Here is a 17,459-nt window from a genome sequence, read left to right as displayed (position 1 = left end):
AGCCCTCCAAGTTCCAGCTTCTCTTCTTCCAAGGGCAAAAAGAACCACAGTACCTCCTCCCTGACTGTGACCACTCGCCACGGCCTCTCTCTGGGCTCGGTTCTGACCAGTGCCCACTAGTGAGCTGCCCTGCTAGCCTGCTGGCAGCCGGCTTGTTGAGATGATGGCTCCTGCCCTTATTTGGAATTGTTAACACATCAAAGAATGCCGTTTAAATAACAACAGCAACAAAAGTATTTTGTGATAAATAAGGATATACAAACACCAGTTATCATTTGATGAGGCTCACTGGCTGGATTTGGGTACATTAACCACTCTGCATGAGGACAGCTGCCATCAGTTAAATAAACAAAGCTGAGTGGTTGAGAACTGGAGCCTCCATCCAGATCCTGTGTACTGTTCGCCCCATGGCTTAATGAGTTGCACACACTCCTGTTGGCTGTTCTTTTACCCATAGGGAAGACTTTTTCCTATAAAACCAGCTCCTCTGCTGGCTCTCCCCCCATCCTGGGAATGCAGAGGCTCCCCTTCTTGTGAGCAAGATTCCATCATCAAGAGAAGAGACGTTAGGGACAGGATAAGGCAGCCACACCTACGCCGTGCCCTGTGGCTGTGCTTTCTCCAGCGTTGTAGTGTAGCTGGAGTTGGGGAGTGTGCCAGTCTCCTGCAGGCCCCATCCCAAAGGGGGTCTTTTTCCCATACCCCCACCTTCTCCCCTTCGATCCTCTCTTCCCAATTGTGCAGCTCCCTTCACTCCAGGCCCTGTTCTGCCTTCAGGGCTTCCTGAGACCTGCAGGGTCTTCCCAGCCTTGGAGGGGCTCTGTTACCCCACCAGAAGTATCCTCAGCCCTAGAGTCATTGATGTGTGAACAGGGGCCATGACTGGCCTTTTCCTAACTTTCCCAGTCACTCTCCAGGGTTGGGAAATGCCTGTGGCAAACAGCAGTGTTGCTTTAAATTACTGGAAGGAGAGAAATGAGCTGAAGATCATTTTGACTCAAAGCAGACAGCCTGAGCCACAAGGTGGGAAGGAAACACCCTGTGGCCACTTAGGCCTGGTTAGCCCGAGGGGTCAACCAGATGCCAGTGCATCCTACCTGCCCAGAATGCCCACACTCTGATGCTCATTGTTTTTCCTTTCAGAGATCTGAAACCTGAAAACATCCTGTTAGATGATTATGGTAAGTCTTTTCCTACTCGATAGCTGAGGTGAGCGTCGCAACCCAGAGAAAGCAAAGGGCCTCCCAGGGATTCTCAGAGAGAGCTGGGGAGACTGACCATAGGCCCCACTCCCACTGCTCAGTGCTGGGTACCTGGGGAAGAGAGAAAGCTGTGAGCATGGACAGAGCTCCTGCTTGGTGAACAGGCAGTGTTCAGAGAGACATAGAAATTCAGAGTTTTTTAAATTCCCTTTGATCATAAGGCTCTAAGTGTTAAAATAACTTCTGGCCAGGCGCAGTCTCTACAGCACACTGAGCAAGGAGTCTAGAATTTCAGAGACGCTGGGCAAATACTTAACTTCCACTAAGTTCTCCACCTTTCATCTTGTTTGTGAAATGGAAGCAAAGTGTCCTGCCCTGCCCTGCCCACCCAGAGGGAAGAGGGTTGTGGCGAGGCTGCTACACGACAGCTTGAGAGGGAGTTGCTCGTCAGTCTAGCCAGCTGTAAATGTCTTAGGCATTATGTTTGTGCATTACCATCATTATTTTCTCTTGGCTGTGGGCACTGAATAGCAAGAACAACCACAGTAACCCTCATAGCTGTGTAGCCTCACACCTGGAAAATAGTTCCTATACCTTTTTTTTTTGAGACAGAGTCTCACTCTGTTGCTCAGGCTGGAGTGCAATGGCATGACCTCGGCTCACTGCAACCTCTGCCTCCCAGGTTCAAGTGATTCTCTTGCCTCAGCCTCCCAAGTAGCTGGGATTACAGGCATGCGCCACCACACCTGGCTAGTTTTTGTATTATTATTGTTATTATTATTTTTTGAGATGTACTTTTACTCTTGTTGCCCAGGCTGGAGTGCAGTGGTGTGATCTCAACTCAGTGCAACCTCCACCTCCCGAGTTCAAGCTATTCTGCTGCCTCAGTCTCCCAAGTAGCTGAGATTACAGGCATGTGCCTCCATGCCTGGCTAATTTTTGTATTTTTAGTAGAAAGGGGGTTTTGCCATGTTGACCAGGCTGGTCTCAAACTCCTGACCTCAAGTGATCCACCCGCCTCAGCCTCCCTGAGTGCTGGGATTACAGACGTGAGCCACTGTGCTTGGGTGATTTCCACACCTTTGATCTGACTAGATCTTCCCACCTGCACAGAGAAGGTTAAGACAGCATCTCTATGCCCATTTTACAGATGACAAAACTGAGCCTCAGGGGAGCCATCCTGCCAGAGTCACCCAGCAGCATCAGTGGGGAGCCGAGGGCAGAAACTGGGTCTTTTGCCAGCAGGCCCCACACCCTGGCAGTCCCCAGTAGAGGGAGGGGAGAAACTAGGTCGCTGATGACCTGAAGAGAGGTCTGCATGGGATACTGCCCTGTGGAGGGGCGGTCGGAGGGCCCAGGACTGCCGCCGTCTCTGGAGGAGCCCAGTGCCTCCCTTGGTCTCAGGACAGAGCCCACCCTGCTCCTCTGCTGTCCTGACTGTCAGCCCCCGCCAAGCCAGGGAGCCCATGCAGCTACAGCCTGACGGGGTCTCGACACTGGCCCTTGCTGACATCTAGGCTGGAGGGGTGGGGATGGGGCCCTGCTGCCCATAGGCAGGGAAGGGAAGGGGACGTGCTCCTTCCTGCAGGGGTAAGTTGTGGCTGTGACCCTGCCCAGGTGGGCCGCGGGAGGGACAAAGACCGAAGTGGAGCTCAGCTCGGCGTCTCCCGCTCTCGGGTCAGTGCTGGGCTGTGAGCTCAGATTCATCTCCAGGCTCTGCCGGGTCAGACCAGACATTTTCCCTTCTAGTTTCTCTAAAGTGAAAAACAACCAACCTCCAGAGACCAGCAAGGCAGGCCTGGGAGCTGCTTCCCAAATTGTTTTATAATGTTTTCCCCTTAAGCAAATTGTTGCAGAATGCCAGCAAGACCTCACATTTTTCCCATGAAGTAATCCCAGAACCCAGCCAAGATCCTCTGTGACCTCAGCCGTCCAAGAGGCCCATTCAGCCTTTGACTAGGCAGGTCGGTCAACGTCCAGCCGGGTCCAGGCATCCTATTGCATCTTTATGTTCCACTCCTGAAGAGTGGGCATTTTCCTGTGTCCTCCCACACCTGCACTCTCCCAAGGGTCTTGTGGTCACCCTGAGATGGCAGATTGGGGTCCCTGTTGTCCTCGGACAGAGAGTGCCAAGAGCTCATGTGCCTTGCCCATGGGCACACAGCAAGGCCCGGCGCCCATGCGGCTGTCCTGGGAACCCACTGACCCTGCTGTCCCCCTCAGGTCACATTAGGATCTCAGACCTGGGCTTGGCTGTGAAGATCCCCGAGGGAGACCTGATCCGCGGCCGGGTGGGCACTGTTGGCTACATGGGTGAGTGCTGGGCTGCCTCTGTCAGCGCACCCTGATACCCACTGGGGCCGCCCCTGCTCACCGCCAGCCGAGCCCCCAGAGCCTGCCCGCAGAGCCTCTTGCCTCTTTGTGCACTGCTGATCACACGCAGAGCCACAGTCTCTGCGGGGCTGCTGGGGGGCGGCCTTAGCCAGGGGGAGGAGGAGCACAGTGTCCCCAGATGTGATGACTGCTCTGAGCTCTCTGCACTCCCAGGTCCCAGCCCCACCTGTGTCCAAAGCCAAGCCACTCTTAGGGGTCGGGGCCTTGCACATAGTGCTGCTAGGGGAGGCCACATTGAAGCAGAGGTCTAGGAGGAGAGACCCTTGAGAGGAAGGAGGTAATTCAGAAGAGCCCCCAAATGAGAGGCGCGCACAGCTGCGGCATCACGGAGCGTGATTCCAGTAGAGAGCAGCCTTCGGTTCCTGACGCCTTGCCTTAGTCTGCTCCGAGACCAGAGTCCTGGGGGTTGCAGGGAAGAGACCCAGAGTTAAGTCCTGTGCCCTAGAATCCCCCATCCAATTTGGAGCACGCCCTGGGCTTCCTCCTGTGCATTTCACACGCCTACCCTCCTTCCCCTGAGAGGCAGGGGCCCCAGAGAGCTCCGAGGACCAGGCACGCTGCCACCCTCTGGTCAGGCTGGTGCCAACAGCAGCTGCATGGGAGGTGTACCTTGTCTCTGGTGCTAGAGGGCCCTTTTCAGATTGCATGACATTTGGCAACCTGTGGGGTATGTGTCTGTGTGTAAGTGTGTGTGTGCCCACGTGAATGCTGATCGACAATCGATAGGGATGTAGGCGGGTGGATGGATGGATGGATGGATGGATGGATGGATGGATGGATGGGTGGATGGATGGATGGATGGATGGATGGGATAGATGATGAATGGGTGGATGACAGATCTGCCTACCTGTGTGTGCATTTGCCTGGGTCTCCTTTTGCAGAGTGCTCCATGCATCTGTCTGCCCAGGCTCTCGTGTGCAACCCAGCACGTGTGTGGATGCATTTCCCTCCAGACATACGTGCTGATGATGCTGAACTATCTTTTTTGTATTTCTATGGTGAATCTGTAATTCACTTTATCAAAGTGGTAGAGAAGACATAGCAAGAGATTGTTTGAATTACAGATAAATTTAAGATCATCTTTAATTTGAGTAGATACACCTTTATTCATTGAAACAAATATACCAATAGCACCTGTTCTGTGCCAGGTGTCGTACTTGTTACAGTAGTGAATAAAGTAGCTCATGTTCTAGGCAAGGGGACATCAAGAGTGCAGGACACCTCCATCCACAGTGGTCAGAGTTCTAAAGCTACAATCAGAGTCCTTCGGGGGCACAGAGGAGAGTCATCAGGGCAGGCTCCCTGGAGGAGGTGGTATTCACAGCAGTTGGTGGAGTAGGAGTTGGTGGCGGCCACTGTCCCAGCCATGAACCTCCAGGCCTTCAGTGAGCAGCGCCACCAGCTGTCTCCCCACTCTTCACTCCTCTCTCCTCTCCTCTGCCTCCAGCTCCAGAGGTCCTGAACAACCAGAGGTACGGCCTGAGCCCTGACTACTGGGGCCTGGGCTGCCTCATCTACGAGATGATCGAGGGCCAGTCGCCATTCCGCGGCCGCAAGGAGAAGGTGAAGCGGGAGGAGGTGGACCGCCGGGTCCTGGAGACCGAAGAGGTGTACTCCCGCAAGTTCTCCGAGGAGGCCGAGTCCATCTGCAAGATGGTGAGTTCCTGGTGGCCAGACGCCACCCTCCCTGGGCCTGGCCCCAGTCTGTCCCCGAAACAGCAAACGCTGGCTGAAGGGACAGGGATCTGAGCATGCTAGGGTGTGGTGGGGGGTGCAGCCCACCAAGCTAGAGCTGAGGGCACTCCTTGCTGCGGACTGGGGTGGTCAGCGGAGGCTTCCAGGAGAAAGTCTGGGTAGGGCAGGGACACCCAGGAAGCAAGGGAAGGGGGGTGAGGGGAACAGTGTGGAACACCCTCACATCCAGCCTGTGGGGGTCTGCACAGGGCGGGGAAGCGGTGGTCTGAGCTAGACACAAAGCAACCTTCAGTCAAGCCCCCGCCCCTGCCCTTGGGCCTCCTGCTCCCTCCACCTCTGGATCCCAAGGTGTTGGTTTAAGACGAAGAGCTGCAGGGCGTGGGGGTGATGATTGCAGTCTTCGAACATCTTATAACAAAGTTTTCCATCACTAGACGGACTGCTGGTCACGCCAGCCTGGCTCCTGCGTGGCAGGGTCTAGGGATAGTGAGGTCTGACCCACCCAAAGGCAGGGCATGGTGGGAGTGACGATTACACAAGCTGGGTGGGTGGGGCCAGATGTGGGGACTGGAAGCCAGATAAAGGAGTGACAGGAGCCACTGGAAGTGGGGGATATGGGAGTGGAGTCTGCCCGTGCCCGCCCTGCCCCTGGGCCCCCCGACGCCGGCCCTCAGGCCCTTTCCTGGAAACCAGGACTAGTGGCTTTTTGGGGAGATGGCTACTTCCTGCTCCTGCCTGGCTCTCAGCCCCCAAGTCCAGCCGTGCCCCCTTGGGGCCCTCCTCCTTATGGTCCCCAGCACAGCTGTGCTGGCAGCCCCACTGCAAGCAGCTGCCCTCTAATGCCAGCCTTACAGGGACAGGAAGGGCCAGAGCACCCAGCTCCACACTTGCCAGCCCACAGACTTCCTCTTCTTTCCCTGGAGCCCCAGGTACCTGGAGCCACAGATGGGCAGGCCGAGTCTGGGAGCGGGAACCACATTTCCCACCCCTCTACATCTTCAGCGACTTTGGGGGCAGGTTCAGCGTGTGCGTTGACAACCCAGGCAGCTCCCGCAGTTTAGGAAGCAGCAGGCCCGGGAGTTGATTAAAAGTTGCAATGCTTCTGCTCAGGAAGACCTGAGGCTGCGCTGCGAGCGGCCCCAGGAGGGTCTGGCTCGGCTCCTCACCCCAGAGGCCCCTCTCCTGCAGCCAAACACCTCTCCTCGGCCCCTTCCTGTCACCAACCTCATCCTCACCTCACAGAGCTGTGGAAAGAAGGCCTGTGTGTACAGCAGACCCACACCCTAACCCCACAGCTGTTGGCCTGCCGTGCAGCTGGGGCCTCAGAGAAAGCCACATGGTCATCGCAGCCAGGGCTAGGGTGGGGGAACCAGAGGAGCAGTGCAGCACTGGTCGAGTACATGGAAACGTGGGTGCGAGCCATGCTTGGCTGTCTCATTGGGAGATACCTGTCAGGTGCGACAAAACTAGACAAGGGAAAGATGGGGTCAGACAGCCGTGGACAGAGCATCACCAAATGTCCCAGGTCAGGGCCAGGCAATCAGAGAAGCAGGTCTTGAGAGATCTCAGCAGGGATATGGGACAAACTAAGAGGATGACGAGGTGGAGAGGGCCCCAGTCTCACCCCCGGACCCCAGTCACCCACCTTGGCCCCTGGCTTTGGAGCTGGGATCTCCTGCTGCACCCTGGACCAGGGCACTGCTGTCCCTCTGCTGCCCCCTGGTGGACACTGAGAGAAAGCCTGCTGCTCCCAGAGGACCTGTCCGGTGGGTACAAAACCACTGTCCTCTGGAAGCCTCTGGCCTTGCTGCAGCTTCCCTTACAAATGATCTTGGGTCTTGGGAGTCTGGTCTTAGGCCTCCTTCACGCCCTTGACTGCAGCATCTCTGGCATCCAGACCTACCGTGTCCCCTCCAGCTGGCGGCAGCTCAGGACACTGCAGAGCCTGACTTGCCAGGAGAGCTCACAGGCCCCGGGTTCACAGGGCTATTTCTAGGCTCTGGTGGCTCCAGTCCGGCCTACCTAAAAGGGCCTCTCCACAATCGGCGAGGAAGCTGGTCTCTGGCCCCCAGGTCTGTCCCCCATTCTACCTTAGCAGCCACAGAAGCCGCTCCCCCTTCTCTGGAGCCCAGAAATTCACACATCTCACCTCTTTGTCCCCTGAGCCCAGTCCATGGGCCCAGACCTCAGCCTCCATCTTCCCCAAGCCCCTGCTCAGTCCCAGCCCTGGGCCTTAGCCCCCGCTCCAGCTCCCTCTTGCCCTTCAGCCATCTTGGTCTCACTTGTCCTTCCAGCCCATCTGTTCTCCTCCTCCAGGAAGCCCACTCTGCCTGCCCCACCCATCCCAGCTCACACCTTCTCTTCCTCTTACTTCTCCTGGTGTCCACCTGATAGCATGGTTGCAAACTCCTTACCTGACGACATGGCTGCAAACCATTGACTGGATGCCAGGGTTTCAGACGGCAACATATAGGGGGGTGTTTGGTTCAACCTGCACAGGGTGTTTCAAAAGAAGTAAATGGTAGGTTCATTGCCAAGATTTTAAAATGTGGAGATTTCATATAATAACCTGGATTTTCTGGCTTCTCTTGAAAAGCAGAAGCCTCAGGCCCTGGCTGCCGTCCCACCTGGCAGGAGCTGACGCGTAGCCTGGCCCGGCTCTCCCAGCCCACCCCTTGCCTTTCTCGCCCTCGTTTGTGCCACCTTCCTGGCCAGCCACTGCAGCCTCTGTGGAAGGAGACTTGCCTCTGAGGGACTACTTAGAACAGTGCAGTGCCTGGGCCCAGCCCAGCCCAGCCCAGTGTTTGAGCCTTTGTTAAACAGTGAAGCCCCCAGAGAGAGAAGCAAAGGCATGAGCACCAGACCCTGAGCCGCCAGCCTGGTGGTCCGTGGGGGCATTAGAGGGCGATGCTGTGAGCGACTGAGCTCTCTGCTTAGTCCTTTCAAGGGTGGAACCTGGTGCTGGCCCTGGTGCCACCTTCGATTCCTTTGTTTGGGGGGCAGCCCCTCCAGACCCTGAGACCCAGGAGGCCAATGTGGCTACTCACTCTCCCGGCGTCCCCAGCCAGCGCAGCGCCTGCCCCACAGGAGCCGGCAGGAAGTGTACGTGGGATGAATATGAGCAAAGTGCACGGGGCACTGGGAAAAAACAAGGCTGCGCCCCTCCCCCCATGCAGGCTGCTCCGAATTTTAGCCACAACGCAGATATTTAGTAGACACCAACTGCATACAGGTGCAGCGCTCAGTAGGGCAGAAGAGAAGAGAGAATCATGAGGCTGGGGCGCTGGGAGTGCGGGTCAGGGGCCGGGGCCCTGTGGTCATGTGGCCGCTACGGCCAGTCGAGGACCCCTGCGCGGGTCCAGCCCTCTGGCCTCGTTCACAGCCACATCCCATCTCACCCGGGTGTCTGCTTCCAAAGCCTCTTCTTCTCCTGGTAACCTTCCTGCCTCTTGGTTCTGATGAAGACACTCCCCTACCTCAGCCATCCGTGGCTCCTTCTACCTCCAGATGAAAATCCTACCACCCGACCCGGCCTTCAGGATCCTCCATCATCTCCCCCGACCAGCCCCTCCCCCTGGCCGATCTCTGATCCTCCATCATCTCCCCCCACCAGCCCCTCCCCCTGACCCATCTCTGATCCTCCATCATCTCCCCCGACCAGCCCCTCCCGCTGGCCGACCTCTGCACCCTCCTCCTGCTAAGTCAAACGTGTTTTGGATATTCCCCAGACACACCCTGCACGCCCTGCCACTCTGCTTTGCTGGTGCAGTTCCCTCTACCTGTGTACCCCTCCCCACACCCACACCTTGAAAGCCTATTTGTCCTACAAGACTCAACTCAAATACCCCTTCCCCATGCAGCTCCCTGACCTCCAGCTGGCAGCCATCATGCCTCCTGGCCCCGGGGTGCCCGATCTGTATCACCTTGATGTGTCCTCTGAGCATGATTAGCCCCCCATGAGTCTGAGCACTCCTAGAGGCCAAGTCCCTCGGCGGTGTCTTCTCTGTCAGGAAGGGGCTTGCACTCAGGAGGTGCAAGTGTGCAAATGAGCCGAGTACGTGAACAAAAGAGAGCTATCGATGCAGTCCTTGCCTTTTGTTGCTTACCCTACACAGAAGAGGTGACATTGACTCGACACCCATTAATGAGTGCCCACCATAACCCAGGAACGAGGTCTGTAGTCCTAGGAGAAACACAAGATTCCTGCTCCCCTGGTCCATCAGGCATCTAGCCAGGCTGTGAAGGTGTGAGCACAGATGCATGCCAAGACTCAGAGGCAGCCCTGAAGCGAGACCTTTGCAGGGTGGGGCAGCATGTCTTGGGTGGCACAGACACTGTGGAGGCAGGAGGTTCAGGCAGGAGGAGAGGCCCAGTGGCTTCATGGGGCTCTCTCTGTTTCAGCTGCTCACCAAAGATGCAAAGCAGAGGCTGGGCTGCCAGGAGGAGGGGGCTGCAGAGGTCAAGAGACACCCCTTCTTCAGGAACATGAACTTCAAGCGCTTAGAAGCCGGGATGTTGGATCCTCCCTTCGTTCCAGACGTGAGTAGCACCCCCCAGCCCCCAGCAGCTCCCTTTGCAGGGTACCCAGGGCTGCCCCCCAATGCTGCTTCACAGTGAGCTGGTGCAGAGTGTGGGGCACATCGTGTCTTTGTGGGGGCCAAAGAGTCCCCTCCCAGCCACTCCTTGCCTCAGCTGCAGATGAACTTCACGCCAGGCAGTGCAGAAGAGGCATGGGCCAGGGAGCCCACGCTGGCTTCCAAAGACTTGGGCACTTTCCCGGGTCTGGGAGTCCTGGACAGATTCCTTCTAAGCATTAGTTTCCTCCCTGACCAGTGAAGCCAGTAACACTCACGCCTCCCACCTGCCTGGGAGATTTGAGGGTGAAATGAGAACTGAATGGGGAATGCTTCCAAGAGCATTGAGGGCCACCACGTTCAGTTCAGCTTGACCAGCGTGCATGCATTGAGCACCTACTGCAGACGCCAGGTTCTGGGCCAGGCAGGAACAAAAGAGGCCCCTCCCCCAGCAGCTTACATTGTAGGGAGTCATGTCTTCCCAGGAGGTCCCCAGGGCCACCAGTCGGTGTGTGAGGCAAGATTCCTGCTGAGGTAGAATTGTCCTTGAAAGTCCCCTGCATGGTCAATAAATCGTGAGCTCTCAGCTGGATCAGAGGCCCAAGAGAGGCAGACCAGGCAGAGGCTGGGTGATCTGTGTGGGATACCAGCTGTGAATTCGGGGCCTGCTCTGTGTGAAGTCAGGGAGTCAGAAGCCAGGAAGGCCTGTGTCTCAGCTCCTGCCACGCTCTCACAGGTGACCCCTTGCCGGCGGTGGGGGCTGGGCCAGGGCTGTGGAGGCCGTGGGAGCAGTGGTGTGCTGCAGGCAAATTACCGCGTCTCCGGAGAGCTCATATGCACATCTCTTCCCAATTCCGTGTCCAGTGGCTTTGCGTGGGCAGCTTACAGTAGATCCCAGTGGTAGCATCTGCACAGCAGCAATTTGCAAATGGTACAAATCAGGGCCTCTGCATCCCCCTCCCCCAGAACCAGTGGTTATCACTTACCAGTACCGCCCAGAGTGGAGACAGGTGGGGACCGTCCTTGGAACTCTGGCACCCCCTGTAGGTGGGGTTCCCCCTGGTCCTGTGGGACAGCAGCGGGCCTGGGAAGCTGCTGGGTGCAGATCAGTATCCGTGGCAACCATACCACAGCCCCTGTCCGGCCAGGGATGGCATCAGTGTGATGGGTAATCAGGGAATGCTTTTTGGAGAAACACGGGGGCCACTGAGAATGTAAAGAGTAGGGCAAGGCACGGTGGCTCATGCCTGTAATCCCAGCACTTGGGAAGGTTGAGGCAGTCGGATCACCTGAGGTTAGGAGTTCGAGACCAGCCTGACCAACATGGTGAAACCCCATCTCTACTAAAATACGAAAATTAACCGGGTATGGTGGCATGCACATATAATCCCAGCTACTCGGGAGGCTGAGGCAGGAGAATCGCTTGAACCCAGGAGGCAGAGGTTGTAGTGAGCTGAGATTGCACCACTGCACTCCAGCCTGGGCGATAGAGCGAGACTCCATCTCAAAAAAAAAAAAAAAAAAAAGTGAAAGTCACTGAATGCGGCAAACTCAATCTCCAGATGAGCTTGAGCAGGCAGGGGGAGAATGGTAATCACAGCATTGCTCTCGACCCTGGCTGCCTGGGGAACCGCGGGGGAGCATGAGCAAAACTCGCCTTGGACCCAGCCCCCAGGGAGGCTGGGGTGACTTCGGCTTCGGGAGTTTTGAAACCTCCCCAGCTGATCTGAGCATGCAGCCGGGGTTGAGAGTCACTATTGTGAGAAGCGCCACGTGCAGGGAGTGTGTCGTTTATTTGTTGTTTGTTTTCGGTGTTGAGGGCTTTGGGAGTGGCCACTCCTTGGTATTCCAGGAAACCACATAGCATGACTGCATGAACATCACGGTTGTGCCACTGGGCTGATGTCCGAAATGGGAGAGGATGTGGGCGCCCAGATTGGGGGTGTGGCAAAGTTTGGAACCCGGGTGGCCATCCTTGTGGCCTCTGGGCTACCTGTTGCTATGGTGATGGGCTGAGATGAGTCATGGCATTGGAACTATTTCTCTACCTTCCAGCACACTCCAGGTCCCATGCCAGGCCCCAAGGGAGATCCCATGGCGCACAAAACGGTTGGTTGTTTCCTTCATGGAACTTCCAGTCTGAAGACGAGGAGGGTTGTCAGCAAAACCCCTTAAATACAAGTAGAAATATGAGTCACAAGAGAAGAGAACAGGCAGCCTTAAGGAAGATTGGAGAGTAGTGGGGCCTCCGTGCGTGCACCCAGGCACGGCTGGAGAAGAGTGCTCTGGGCCCCAGAAGCAGCGTATGGAAGGAGGCGGCCCTGAGGATCAGGGCGACTGACTGTCCTGCTTTGCCTGGGACTGTCCTGCTTTTAGCACTGAAAGTCCTGTGTCCTCGGGACACAGGGACAGTTGGTCACCCTGGGAGTGACGCTGGCCATCTCGAATCAGGGCATTAGGAGGATGAGGTAGCAGAGCCCCGCAAGACGCACAGAGCAGCCCGCCAGTGCCCTCCTCCCCCCACCGTGTACCCTGTGGCCCAGGGCCCCTATTCCTGGCATCTGAGGCCTCAGGTGAGCAAAGGCTGCAGGCCCTGGAGTGCGAAGTCGCTGTCAGCTGGGGCCTTTGCCTTTTCCCCTCTGGCCCTCCCCAGGCTGCACGCCAGCCCCCCACGGTCGTCCCCGCCAGCCCCCGATGGTCGTCCCCGCCAGCCCCCGACGGTCGTCCCCGCCAGCCCCCCACAGTCGTCCCCGCCAGCCTCCACAGTTGTCCCCACACCACTGTCAGGGCTGCTGCCACGTTCCTAAACCACAAGCGCTGTTAGTGACATCATCTTTTTCACTTCCGTTGACACTTTTTAAAAATAAAAAACGTATTTTAAAAGGAAACCTTTCCAAGGAAAGAATAGCCATGAAAGAGGGGTTTGGGTGTGCCAGATAACTTCCTGTTCCATTACAGATTTTTAAAATACACTCATTTCTTAACATTCCTCTGCAAGCCACCCAAGGCCAGTTTCGTGAGCTTGACCTGGGCACCCCCTAGGGCACCCTGGGCCCCACACCTGGCTCAGTGCCCTCTGTTGCCATCTTAAAATTCTAAATGTGGAACATGGGCCCTGCGTTTTCATTCTGCGCTGGCCACGTGAATGATGTGGTCTTGCTTCCAGCTAAAAGTCCGCTGAGTTCCACGGTGGCGTGCACCCCGGGCTTTGGGCACTAGAGAAGGGTCGCAGCTCTGCACCCGGACACCCATGCCCCCACCTCTGCTTCCGCCCACATGCACTTGGGCCCATGGTTTGCTCTGCTAGGGACAGCATGGCCTCGAGCCTTGAGCTGGAGACCAGAGCAGACCGGAGGGGAGAGTCCCAGAAAGTGCCGAGCTCTGAGACCATTGCTAGAACCTTCCTGGCATGGCGGAGCCCTCACTGAGCCGGTGCACTGATTCAGAACCTTCGAATTTGCCAAATGTCAGGAGACTGTGAGCAGGAGGTAGCCTCTACCCTCCAGCGACAGACGTGTCACCAGGTCTGGGGATCCCTTGGCACCGCACCTGGGGCCGTCTGTGTAAAGGCCTCATCTCCAGAGCCTCTGGGAAGCCTCCCCGCACCAACCTTGAACTCTTAGAGGGCAAGGTCCACCCAGGTTCATCTCTGCCCTGGCATAGATCAGGCCCCCAGTGCACAGTGGAGGGATGAGTAAGGTAAAAGATATGCCCTGGTACAATAATAATACCAGCTCCCAGCTACGGGCGCCAGGCTCGGTGGCCAGCACTGACAGCAGCCCCAGCGAGGTACCTTGTTGCCTCCATTTTGCCGGTAAGGAAATAGGACACAGGCCTCAGGGGATATGAGACTTCCCCACAGTTCATAAGCCCCACTGCTGGGCCTCCAGCCCACGTCTGTCCTGTACTGGTAAGGGAGTGATGGCAAAAGGAGCCCTGGACTGGGCGCCCAGGTGCCCCGAGCTCTTGTGTCACCCCAGCCAGAGTCCCCTTCATGGATCTGAGAGAGGGCCGCACTCCCACCTGGAGGGGTCGCGCAAAACAAAACCACAGGCCGTCATCCGAGGTGGACAGGAAGCCCAGCCAAGCCACTGGGGCCAACCCCTGCCCTGGAGTCACCTGCCCCTGAGCCACACGCCCTCCAGCCACCACCCGCAGCAGTTCTGGGGGTGGGTCCTGGGAAGACTCCCCTCTGCTCCCCCGTTAAAACTCCAAGGCCTGGGCTTGGGGCCACTGGAGCCGCAGGCAGGACACATGTGTGACCAGCCCTGTGCCCCTGGCAGCCCCGCGCTGTGTACTGTAAGGACGTGCTGGACATCGAGCAGTTCTCCACTGTGAAGGGCGTCAATCTGGACCACACAGATGACGACTTCTACTCCAAGTTCTCCACGGGTTCTGTGTCCATCCCATGGCAAAACGAGGTGAGCAGGGCAGGCCACTTGCTTGGCGCTGGTTGGGAGGGAGGGACTGACGGGGGGAAGGAGGCGTCAGGAATATGAGTTTGGCGGCAGGAGGATGAGCGCGTGGTTTCTGTTTTCTCCATGAAGGCAGCACATGAAAGCTGTCAGTGGCCAGGCAGGGAGCTGTGGCCACCACGGGCCAGTCATTGAGGGGGAGCCTCGCCCAGCCCCCGAGACCTGGAAGGGTTGTGGCTCAGGGGCAGGTGAGGCCAGGGGAGGGGTCAGCCCCAGTGGCTCTGCTGCTGGGCTTCCTGACCACCCCAGGTGACGGCCTGTGTCTTTTTCTCACGGCCCCTCCAGATGATAGAAACAGAATGCTTTAAGGAGCTGAACGTGTTTGGACCTGATGGTACCCTCTCGCCAGATCTGAACAGAAATCACCCTCCGGAACCGCCAAAGAAAGGGCTGCTCCAGAGAATCTTCAAGCGTCAGGTGAGACACCTGTGCCTGGCGAGTCCTGGCATCAGCCCCAAGACCCCTGGCTCGCTTCCATGGGAAACCAGCAGACCCCCAGGAGAGACCCTCGGAGGACTCGGGAGTCTGGGGCAGTAGCAGCCTGGAAGGGTAACTGATATGTCTGAGGCCCCCAACACCCACTGCAGCTGATGGGATCCCCACGGCAGAAGGGCAGAGCCAGCCCAAATTCACCCTCCCTGTGGGTTTCTCCTTCTTGACACTATTGGCACCTGGGGCCAGCTAATTCCTTGTCACGGGGCTGTCGTGTGCATCACAAGATTTGAGACGGCAAGCTTGGCCGCCACCCACCAGATGCAGCAACACCCCATTCCCCAGTCTTGACAGCCTGTAAAAGCGCCAGACACTGCTGAATGTCCTTGGGGGCACAGTCACCCCTGGTGGAGAACCGCTGCCCTCTCTGGTCCCTATGAAGCCTCAGTCATGTAAAGACTGAACATCATAAGCTCAGGGAGAACTGGGGGTAGAAGCTGACCCTGCAGAACCTTCTGGCTCCTGGGATGGCCCCCATCCACTGCTCTGCCCTCTAGCTGGCAGCCAGAGGAGACAGGGCTCTTGGGAAATGACAGTCAGAGTCTGGCCCTGGGTAAGGGCTAATGTGAGCCAGTGGAGGAAATGCCGGGGAAGGGCCCCCACCTCACGCCACACCATGAAGGGGGCCACCATACACCCCGTCCTGGGCTGGCCCTGGAGGAAGCTGTGGCCCAGTGTGCCCATCCTGGAGCCTGGGAGGTTCCCCCACCTAGTTCTGCTCCTTCCTCCTCCCGCCAAAGAGCCAGCTCCAGGATAGACACACTAGGCCAGTGATAATATAAAAATACAACACTTCAGTGCTTCCATCAAGTAAAATGGAAGTTCCAGAAAGAATGACCTCTCCCTCCCCTCATGGCCGGGCGCGCTAAGAACACCTTGGGTCCTGGAAAGAGAAATTACCATGTGGTCTCACAGACCCGGGTTCAAACCCAGCCCTGACACTTCTTGGTTATGTGGAAACTTATGGAACCTCTCCTGCCTCAGTTTGCCTGCCTGAAACATCAGGATAGAAATGCCTGCTGCCTAGAGCCATGGGTGGCGGCCCTTAGCACGGCGCGGGCACCAGCACCTGTGAAGCAAACGTTCCTTGCCTCCCTCCTCCTCCCCTCTGCAACATGGAGGGCCCAGCACACACGGGATGCAGAGGGAGGGCCCGAGGAATGGGAACGACCGCCCATCTTTCCCAGGTGGGTCCTCGTAGAGCTGTTTGCATACGAGGCCCCATTGTATCCTCCCAGCCACCCTTGGCGGAAGCTGCTCTTCTCGCCTGTTACAGGAGAGGAAACTGGGAGATGGAATTGCATGCCCAAGGCCACTCTGCAAGGGAGGGGCAGACTGAGAATTCCAGCCCAGGCAGTGTAACCCTGGGCCTGCAGGCGTAACCAAGGTGGATATTATGGGGGGGCCACCTCCACCCTGATTGGAGGTTCTGTTAATTCCTTGGCTCTTCCCATTTACCAGATAAAGCCCTGTGCCTCCAGGGGCGGCCCTTGCACCTGGCTCTGAGGGGAGACTTCCAAAGGCCATGAAAAGCAAGGGTTAGAGCTGATGGAGGCAGCCCCTGACCCATCGCCAGGGCTCCCAGGACTGACTGCTGTTCTCTCCATCCCGTCTCCCCCAACCCCAACCCCAGCATCAGAACAATTCCAAGAGTTCGCCCAGCTCCAAGACCAATTTTAACCACCACATAAACTCAAACCACGTCAGCTCGAACTCCACCGGAAGCAGCTAGTTTCGGCTCTGGAAGTCCACAGTGGAACCCGCAGACCTTCTCCTTAGAAGCGGAAGTACTGGAGCTTCTGCTCTGGTGGGGCTGCCAGGGGAGCCCCCCAGGAGCCGGAGAAGGAGGCCGTCCATCCCGTCGACGTAGAACCTCGAGGTTTCTCAAAGAAATTTCCACTCAGGTCTGTTTTCCGAGGCGGCCCCGGCCGGGGTGGATTGGATTTGTCTTTGGTGAACATTGCAATAGAAATCCAATTGGATACGACAACTTGCACGTATTTTAATAGCGTCATAACTAGAACTGAATTTTGTCTTTATGATTTTTAAAGAAAAGTTTTGTAAATTTCTCTACTGTCTCAGTTTACATTTTGTATATTTGTATTTAAAGAAAGTGAGATTGAGGGTGTATATTTTCTGTGCAGCCACTGTTAACCCATGTGTTCCAAGGCATTTTAGCGGGGAGGGGTTTACAAAAAAAAAAAAAAAAAAAGAAACAAATTCCAGAGCCTCAAATGAGAAAATGTCTTTATTAAATGTAGAAAGTGATTCACACTTCACCTTTAAAGGATTGCTTGTATTTACCCACATCTATCCCTGGAGCCGTTTCCTCACACTGGTATCACCCTTCTGTCGGCTTGGAATGATCTGAATTAAATGTTCCAGACACATGTGGGACTTCTCCCTCCCAGCCAGAATGTCCTCTCCTGGGGCCCTCGGAGTCGTCTGGGCTGAGCCCTTCTCCTCGAGGGGCACGCCGAGCCAGTGTTGCACCCACCTCTGTCTGTTCTTCCTCCAGGAAGCGGCTGGTGCGCAGATCCAGATATTTACAGCCTGGGGGGCGATGGGCCTCTTTCCTCCTAAGCGGGTCCTGACTGCTAAAGCCAGTTGTTTTCAAGAGGCTTGCA

The 17,459-nt window shown here is 56.7% G+C and overlaps 1 protein-coding gene across 2 annotated transcripts in view; it reads left to right on the top strand.

Moving 5' to 3' along the window:
- Positions 1–17,104, top strand: part of GRK5 (G protein-coupled receptor kinase 5) — a 121,376-nt gene extending 104,272 nt beyond the window's left edge. For both annotated transcript variants that reach the window (XM_012001093.1, XM_012001094.1), the window contains exons 9-15: positions 1,144–1,181; positions 3,426–3,515; positions 5,044–5,252; positions 9,693–9,830; positions 14,149–14,286; positions 14,626–14,757; positions 16,466–17,104. In XM_012001093.1, coding sequence (XP_011856483.1) covers positions 1,144–1,181; positions 3,426–3,515; positions 5,044–5,252; positions 9,693–9,830; positions 14,149–14,286; positions 14,626–14,757; positions 16,466–16,564 — 844 coding nt within the window. In that variant the 3' untranslated portion in view covers positions 16,565–17,104. The remainder of the gene's footprint in view (positions 1–1,143; positions 1,182–3,425; positions 3,516–5,043; positions 5,253–9,692; positions 9,831–14,148; positions 14,287–14,625; positions 14,758–16,465) is intronic.
- The last annotated feature ends 355 nt before the right edge of the window (positions 17,105–17,459 follow it).

The sequence above is a fragment of the Mandrillus leucophaeus genome, unplaced genomic scaffold, assembly GCF_000951045.1.
Source record: "Mandrillus leucophaeus isolate KB7577 unplaced genomic scaffold, Mleu.le_1.0 Scaffold65, whole genome shotgun sequence".
NCBI lineage: Eukaryota > Metazoa > Chordata > Mammalia > Primates > Cercopithecidae > Mandrillus > Mandrillus leucophaeus.
The sequence above is the reverse complement of the archived record's forward strand: the minus strand, read 5'-3'. Positions and strand labels throughout refer to the sequence as shown.